This window comes from Sceloporus undulatus, chromosome 8, assembly GCF_019175285.1.
Source record: "Sceloporus undulatus isolate JIND9_A2432 ecotype Alabama chromosome 8, SceUnd_v1.1, whole genome shotgun sequence".
NCBI classification, from domain to species: Eukaryota; Metazoa; Chordata; class Lepidosauria; order Squamata; family Phrynosomatidae; genus Sceloporus; species Sceloporus undulatus.
Window position 1 is genome coordinate 18,779,857 of NC_056529.1, and position 8,987 is coordinate 18,788,843.

The 8,987-nt window shown below is 42.4% G+C and overlaps 1 protein-coding gene across 1 annotated transcript in view; it reads right to left on the reverse strand.

The window, feature by feature from the left end:
• Window positions 1-717: 717 nt before the first annotated feature.
• The window catches only part of KCNG4 (potassium voltage-gated channel modifier subfamily G member 4), an 18,807-nt gene continuing 10,537 nt past the window's right edge, over window positions 718-8,987 (reverse strand). Inside the window, exon 3 of the mRNA XM_042438043.1 lies at window positions 718-2,331. Coding sequence (XP_042293977.1) covers window positions 1,549-2,331 — 783 coding nt within the window. The 3' untranslated portion in view covers window positions 718-1,548. The remainder of the gene's footprint in view (window positions 2,332-8,987) is intronic.

An 8,987-nucleotide genomic window follows, 5' to 3' on the forward strand; every position in this document is an offset into this window, starting at 1 on the left:
AGAGTTAGAAGAGACCACAAGGGCCATCCAGTCCAACCCCATTCTGTCATGCAGGAACTCCCAATCAAATCATACCCGACAGATGGCCATCCAGCCTCTGTTTAAAGACCTCCAAGGAAGGAGACTCCACAACTCTCCAAGGGAGTGTATCCAACTGTTGAACAGCCCTTACAGCCAGGAAGTTCCTCCTAATGTTGAGGTGGAATCTCTTTTCCTGTAGCTTGCATCCATTGTTCCGTATTCTAGTCTCTGGAGCAGCAGAAAGTAAGCTTGTTCCCTCCTCAATGTGACATCCCTTCAGATAGTTAAACAGGACTAAAGTGGTTTTTGGCCATTTTGAAGATGGAGCATTTAAATGATGCATGCCTCCAAAGTGGGAAGAAACCAGATTGAACTTGCGCTCCAGAACTAAAAACTGGAGCAAAAAGAAGGGATATTCTGACATAGTCAGGAAAATGCACATCTTCACAGCTGCATATAAATGCCCCAATGCAAAAACATTTCTGAAGGAGAGTACCATCCTAACCCTAACCCTAAAGCCACATATAAAGGCACTGGTGCAGGTGCGCATTAAAAAAAGGATTGAGCCAGCGTACCCAAGTGGTCAGGGTGGCAATGCAAAAAAGTGAACCTGTGACACCGCCAATGGCTAGAAGTACAACATATACAACCCTGTTTTGAGCTGCTTGACAAGAAAGGAATAATGGGTAATCATAGTGAAATTTATTTATTTATTTATTTAGCACTTGGAGACTTTTTTTGCAAAAAAAATACATAACGAGTTTCTTGTGCAAAAGCATTGGGTTTGTGCAAAAAGGGGCTATGTTTCGCAGAAAAGTTGCGAATATTTTCGCCAGAACGTTTCACAATATAAGGATCATCCAAAAATGTGCAAAGATCTCTCAAAATCTCATCCTTTGGGGGGACGTCAATATACATGTTTTAGCATGTAGAATAAAATAAAATGAAGGTTTACATTCTTACTCCTTCAGCACAATCCTCCCAACTGAAATTCCTCCACCTGAGTTTCTACCCACCTTTGCTGGTCCTTTGACCTTAGAGAAGCTTCCTGAGTAGCAATGTCATGCTTGGCTATTTTGTTTTTCAGTGTTATACCTGGGAAAAACAAAGAAACCTTCCATCTGACCTGTCCATGTCCCACAAACTCCTGCACAAGTACATGTGGCCCATGGATCATGTTGGCCCACCATTATCTCATCTCCATGTATCTCTCCACCTGAACGCCAGGTTGGGGTAAGGGGCTACCAAGCATTGAACAGTATTGCTGGATCTCACCCTACATCTCCCAGATCATCCCTACTGTCACCAGCATTGATGAAGCATTGTTGGTTTCTTCTCAGCATTATGTTTAAGCTGTTGATTTCACCTGTGCAGACATTTCAGGGCTGTTTTATTTTGTTTTGTTTTTGCAGAAGCAGTTGCATTGGATAATGGTGCATTGCAGGCCCCAGATTCTCTGTTTTGTGCATTACAGCATCCAGGGGTTTGTTCTGTTTTGATTCCCAATTTTGCAGCAGGAGACGTTTGTTATCCTTTGTAAATGTACTTGATGGGAGAGGCGTTTGGATCGGTAATGAAGCTTTCACTCTCGTTCAAGGTATCGCTTTCCCCAGACGTATTGGCATTTTTCATCCTCATTATCCGGGACTGCAGTCTCTCGTGCTCTTTCCGCAGCTCGGAGTAAGAGTGGGAGAAAGTGTGGAAGATGGAGGTGGCTGGGAAAGACATGATGAGGATCCCACTGAGAATGCTACTCAGGGCCACCATCTGGCCTGGGACGCTCCTGGGGACCATGTCTCCATACCCAACCGTCGTCATCGAGATGATGGCCCACCAATAGGAGGCAGGGATACTGGTGAACTCCAAAACTTTCCCGGATTCGTTTTCCGCAAGGTAGACCAAGGGGGAAAAGAGGGTGACAGCCACACACAGGAAGAGCAAAAGCAAGCCAAACTCCCGTGCGGACCTGCGGACCGTGAGGCCCAAAGTCTGTAGTCCCAAGGAGTGCCTTGCTAGCCGCATGACATACAGTATCCTCAAGGCACGTAAGACCCGTAGCACCAAGCCCACCTTCTCAAGGTAAGAGTTCCCGCTGGGCCTTTTGTCCTCCTCGGTGGACTCCTCTTCCAGCACGATGAGAGAAGCGTAGTACGGGGAGATGGCCATGAAGTCGATAATGTTCAGGGGCCCTTTGAAGAACTGACACTTGCTTTTGGCTTGGATGAACCGGAGGCAGAACTCCAGGGAGAACCAAGCGACACAGATGGTCTCGATGATGAAGATGTAATAGCACTTTTGGGAACATTCACCCTGGGTGCAGAAAAGAGAGACGGGAGGGGAGCCAAAAATCAATGAAGGTTTACCAACAACCGTGAGAAAACTTCAGGAAAAGTACCTTGGAGGATGAAATGCATGACTTAATTAAACAGCTTTGATTAAACTCAACCTTGTTCTAGCAAGGAGAGGGGAAAATCTGCAGCCACTGTTTAAAAAATAATATTTAATGGGTACTAGCTCATTATTATTCCACATCTGACATTCTGGCACTCCTCACGAATGGATTTCCATCACTTGAGGTAAAATGCATAACTGAGAATAGCAATAATAACAATATAATCCCCTAAAGGAGTCCATGGCATTATAAAGAAACTAGAACCTGTTCTCTCAAAGGACCTTATATTGACTTGCAGAGAAGTCTTAGCAGGAAATGTGCTTTGCATGCAGAAGGCTTCACACTCCCTTCCTAATCTCTCCAGTTTTTAAATAAAGGATCATCAAGGAATGAATGAATTTTTATACTTTTTAAATTTTCTTTAAAAAGAAACATCACACCTTACCAAATTTTCAGACTAACGACATGAAACTGTGTACATGTAATGTTGGCGGTGCATAGGATATTGTAATTTGAAGATATAGTTTTAATTTGCTGGTTTATGTCACGACCGTTGCCATTACATTCAGTGATACATGGGAAGCATGACTTAGGAATAACATTAGTACAAAAAACATGATGAAGGAATCTGCATGGTGTGGTATGGAAGGAGGTCAATGGGAAGTGTGTGACGCCAATGGGAAGTGTGTGACGCCAATGGGAAGTGTGCGACCGGGTGACGCCAACCTTAGTGATGCCACTGCTGCCGTCCCTCCTTTCAAAAATGGTCCACCAGCATCCAAGAAGACCACAAACAGGGTCACAAGGCAACCATCTGGTGTTGATGCTGAAGGTTTCTGTTAGACTTTCCTCCTCCCTCTGAACAGAATGTCAGTTCCCAGGGTTCCCCGGGGAAGAGTCCCAAGGCTCCGACTGAATAATAAACACCATCTCATGAATCACCCTCCCACCAGCCACCTGCTACATTTGGATCTTCACATACCACTCTTTGGTGGGAAAAATGCCTGTGCATAAGAAAAAAGAGTATATATATATATATATATAGAGAGAGAGAGAGAGAGAACCCTTCCACTGCATTATTCATTTCCTAGGTTATCAGGTCAACAGCCTCCTGTGTGCTGTGAGACTCATCACTCCCAAAGCAAAGTTGCATCTTGCCAGCAAACTCTTTCAGATTTTCAGTGAACAATTAGTTAATATTCAGGACATCCACAGGAAGAGAAAGGAAGGAAAGAAGCTCTCCAAACTGAAAACTGCTGATTTTTCTCTCTCCTGACCCATACTATTGAGCTGGGAAGAGTATATCACTTTCCCCAAGCCCTAATGCTCCAACCCTTTTTGTCTCTCTGTCCATCAGTCTGTCATTTTATCCTTATTTCTTTATTTTATATACAGGTTGAGTCTCCCTTATCTGAAATACATGGGACCAGAAGTGTTTTGAACCTTGGATATTTTTGGATTTTGGAGTGCCTGTATTTGCATATAAGTACATAATGAAATTTCTTGGAGATGGGACTCAAGTCTAAACAGCATAGTTTTTTGTGAGTTTTTCGGTCTTTCTCTGAAGATGCCAGCCACAGATGCTGGTGAAACATCAGGAATAAACTCTTCTAGAACAGGGCCACATAGCCCCCCCAAAAATCACAAAAAGCTATAGATGCTGGCCATGAAAGCCTTCGACTTCACAGCTAAACACAACATTCATTTATATGTCATATACACATTATGCGCACAACTTGAAGATAATTTTATAGAATGTTGTGAAATAATTTTGTGCATGAAACAACATTTGGGTACGCTGAGACATCAGAAAGCAAAAATGTCACTATCTCAGGCATGCATGAAAAAAGTTTTGGTTTTCAGAATATTTCAGCTTTCAAAATTCATGATATGGGTGACTGAATTTGTACTATCTTTCTCCCCAATTTGGGATGTAAAGCTGTTTCCCTTAAAATTAGATTGCCTTAAGTAACAATGGCTTAAATCCTACTGTTTGTTGCAACCTGAGATGACCCATCGTAACCAACAGGGTTTACATCAGTGATTCAGAACTGCATCTTCTTGCATGCAAATTCGTTCAGATTTGCAGCGAACAATTAGTTAATATTCAGGACCGGCAAAAGGAAGGGAGGGGTGGAAATCCCTCTTCATGAACAAATCTACACATTAGGCTTGCAATAGCTGAGTTTATTAGAGAAAGAGACAAACAAGGGCTTCTCACTCAAAATGTATAAGCAATGAGAGCTGCAATGCAGAAAGGAAGGTGAGGGGAGAATTTGATTGTAATCAATCTACTGCAAAGATGGGCAGCAGGTGGCCTTTCAGATACTGTTGTACTTCAAGGCCTTGGGGGTGATGAATGATGGGGCTTGCAGTCCAACAATATATGAAGGGCTTCATGTTGCCCATCCCTGAGCCAAAGGATTTTAAAATGTGTTATTAAGAGGAACTCTGCAACCAAGAAGAGCTTTGAATTTTCATTCCAAGGCAGATTTTGGAGGGCGGGAGAAGGGAGCTGCCTTGAAATAGATAATTGTGCCCTGCTACAGATCTGCAGTCTCTCAAGAGATGAACCAATTCAGGTTTGGTTTCTTTGGAGTGAGACTTATTTTGCCTTTTGGAGAGGTCCTAAACCGGCAAGGTGACTTCAGCCTTCAGGTCAGTAAAGTGACATCCAAAATCCATGAAACAGCAATACCTTTCTGCACTAAAATGTATAAAATACCCAATGCAAGCTTTTCAAAGATAAAATCTGAATTCCACCAGCAATGCAAAAGGTGCTTCTTCTGAAATCCCCTTGTGAGGTCACAGACCCATTTGTTAGGCAGAGAACATTGCACCTCTCAAGACAAGCCTCCATGCTTTTGCATTTGGAATACTTTAGGCCTTTTTTTTTTTTGGCAAAACATGCCAAATGTAGTCCCATTTAAAAAAAATGTTTTACCTTCGTTGGAAGTAGAAACTCCAAATAGTAAAATCCCACTCCATCTTTAGGATCCCCTTTGTGCATTGCTAATGGAATTCAAATTTTATCTCCCGGACTTTGAGATGCTTTATTTCCAATACCACATAGCCTGAACCAGGAGGCATAGATATCCCTCCAAAAACAACAACAACACCTTGAGAAAATTCAAGCCTGTGCCTAACATTGTCATTCTATATTTTTTCCTCCTGTATGATTATTCAAACCTTTGCCTGATGAAGGAGCCAGTCGAGCTTTGAAAGTTTCCATCATGTATTACGTGCATTTTGGTTAACTGAATAAAGGTATCACTGTTTTGTGGATATTGGATGTTACTGTACTATAGCTACCCTTGAATATATGTCAACCTTCAGCTGTCTCTCAATCTTTTCTTTCTGGCTATTCCAATTTGCAAAGTGTTTTTCCCTACACACAGCCCTTTGAACTGGAAGGAGTATAAATGTTTCACTTTCCCCAAGCCCTAAAAGCTTATCTAGGTTGGGCATCTATCTTTCTGTCCATCTACCCATCTGTCATTCTATTCTTTCTTCTTCACTGCATATCCCATATTTCTCTCAGGTTTGGGAAACAAAGCTGTTTGCAGCATAATTAAAAGAGCTGTCCCTAAAAACAGAGGGGCTTGAATCCTAATTGTTAGTTGCAACCCCATGAAATCCACAGGGTTTACACCTGCGATTCAATAGGTTTACACAGTTGGGGCCACCAATCAATTATGCATGCTCACATCCAAATGAAAGCATTTATAGTATTCAAGCCTCAGTGCAAACAATTCAGAAATGCTACATTAATAATAAACCAGGAGTAAAATATTAAAAAGGCTAGCACATCCATTTTATAACCTCTGGCCACAGTGGGCAGTCGTTTGCTAAAAGCGTGCCTGAATGGAAAGGCCTTTGCAAGCCAAGAGGAAGACAACACCGAGGGCAGTTGACCTCTTGCAAAAGAATTTCATAATCTGGGAGCAACCACCAAGAAGACTCATTCCTTATGTCTGCACCAACTGTATGTCTCAATGTGGTTTGACCAAGAGAAATGGTTTCTCCTGCAGCTATGAAAACCTGAGGCAAGGCTTATATAGGAGAATATGATTTTTCAGACAATGCAATAGATCTCATGCTGGTGAGGTTTGCTCCCTGCTGCCTATCACCAAAGATAGCTTTCTATGTTCCTGAGATGCAACAGAGAAGTCTTCCCATCCATTCCCCATAGCACTCTGCCCCACTGAAAGTGACTGGCAGACAGCCACCAACTTGCCATCATCACCAGAACTTGGGAAATGTTCCTTTTGTGGGCTACAACTGCCAGAACCTGCCAGCCAGCAAAGCCAAAAGTCAAGCTAGCTAGGGCATCCTTGCAGCTCTTCCACACTGCAGAAATAAACCAGCGTGACACCAATTTGACTGCCGTGGCAACATCCTTGTGGAATCCTGGGATTTGTAGTTTGATTTGTAGCCTGTCAATCTGCAAATCCCAGAATTCTGTAAGATAGAGTCATGGAAGTAAAAATGGTGTCACACTTTAGTTTTTTGTGGGTTTTTCAGGCTATGTGGACATAGCCCGAAAACCCCACAAAAAACTATGGATGCCGGCCATGAAAGCCTTCGACTTCACAGTGTCACACTTTATTTCTGTGGTTTGGATGCACCCCTAGAGTTGTAGTATAATAATAATAATGAGTTTTTTTCTGGGGTTTTCAGGCTATGTGGCCATGTTCTAGAAGAGTTTATTCCTGATGTTTTGCCAGCATCCGTGGCTGGCATCTTCAGAGAATGCTTCACAGATGCTGGCGAAACGTCAGGAATAAACTCTTCCAGAACATGGCCACATAGCCCACAAAAACTATGGATGTCGACCATGAAAGCCTTCAACTTCACAATAATAATAATAGTGATTTATATCCCATCTCTCCCAAAGGATCGAGGCGGGTCACAACCAAAATTACATAAATAAAAACAAGCTACATACATAATAATTACATGACCCCCTTATGCCAAACAACTCCTCTCCTAGCCATCAGGACGGAGAGGTGCAAATGGCATTCTCCATCACTCAGAATATTTGTCCATTTCTTTCTCTCTCCATTGGGTGCTTTTCCTTGTGTGATGGCTTTTGACTATAACCAATGAAGTTATGTTGCACATGCTTGTATGTTCATAGAGAAATGATACTTCAAAGTTAAAGCCTACTGACTGCTCAATAAAGGTGGATCAAAATGTTTGCCGGTGCTTTACCCATCGGTTGGTCGGGCTAAAATTTGCACCCTAGCCAGTCTTATTTTTAAATAAGTGATGGTGAAAATTTCTTACTTAGAAAAATCACAACTCAGGGACATTTAGCTTCTGAGCCATCAAATCGCACACATACGCATACTATATACCTGCCATAGGGACTGCTAAATCATGCTTTCTGCATCACTGCCTTTTATTAGAATAATTGAGCCTGGCTCTGTTTAAATCAAGGCAGGACAAGGCGAGCATCTGAGAATGCAAAGCAATAATAAACTACCCCCCAATGGGTCATTTTGACACTTGAATATATGGCTGTAAGGCAGTGCTGTTTAACCGCAGAAGTTTCGGCGGGTAACCCTGCATTGCTTCTCTTTTTTGAATAATGAATTCAGATGCGCTCGGGGAGAACACGAACATTTCTTTATGGATCAGCGGGAAGCTTTAGCTGCACAATGTTATTTAGCAGCAAAGGTTATGCAGCCGCAGGCTCCAACGAATGCACAGCCCTGATCTTAAGGGGCATTAGCCAGCCTGCGAACTTGAGTTAGCGCGCTTAAGGGAAATGGCCTTTCCCATTGTGCAAGAAAATAAAACTGGTTGAGCCATGGGCAATTGGGTATGAAGACTGCAGATCAATAGCTTCCATGTCAAAGGGGCACTGAATCCATTTGGGAGAACAGTCTGAACTTTAAAGGTGCTGAAATGTACCCTACCCATGGGTTCAAACCCCAGGATTGATGCATTGAACTGTGAAACAAAGCTAAAGCTATCACTTCCCTACTTGCATGAAACCTACAGCCGCCACAAGTGCATATTATTTCAATAACATGTAAGAGGCTGTGCATTGTAGCGAGTTAGCATTGGTTGCTCTATTAGCGCAGCAGAATGTGGAAAAGTTACTTTTTGGACAACTCCCAGAGTCTCATCCATTGGCCATGCTGCGTGCTGAGGGGCATTCCTGGGAGCTGTCATTTTAAAAGCATGTTTTCTTGAACTCAAGATAAGAAAGGCTGGCGCTCTAGTCCTCCCTTATTCCATTAAACTTGATGAGTGCTCTTAGGCTAGTCAAGGTTTCTCCAGTTGGTTGCCATTTATTTATTTTATTTATGGGAGTTATATGCCTCCTTTCAGACCTCACTGTCAGTGAAATGATGAATGCTGACAGGTTTTATATTGTATATTCTATAAACCCATCACCCATCTCTGCTTATTTTAATTAGTTATTTTAATTAGTATTATGTTTAATGGCTGTTTTGTTGGGGAGAGTGGATTGGGAAACTATGTACCTGTACTGTATTGTATGGAATTTTAATTGCAAGCCGCTTCGGTTGTCCTTGTGCCAGAGAAGCAGGCTATAAATGAA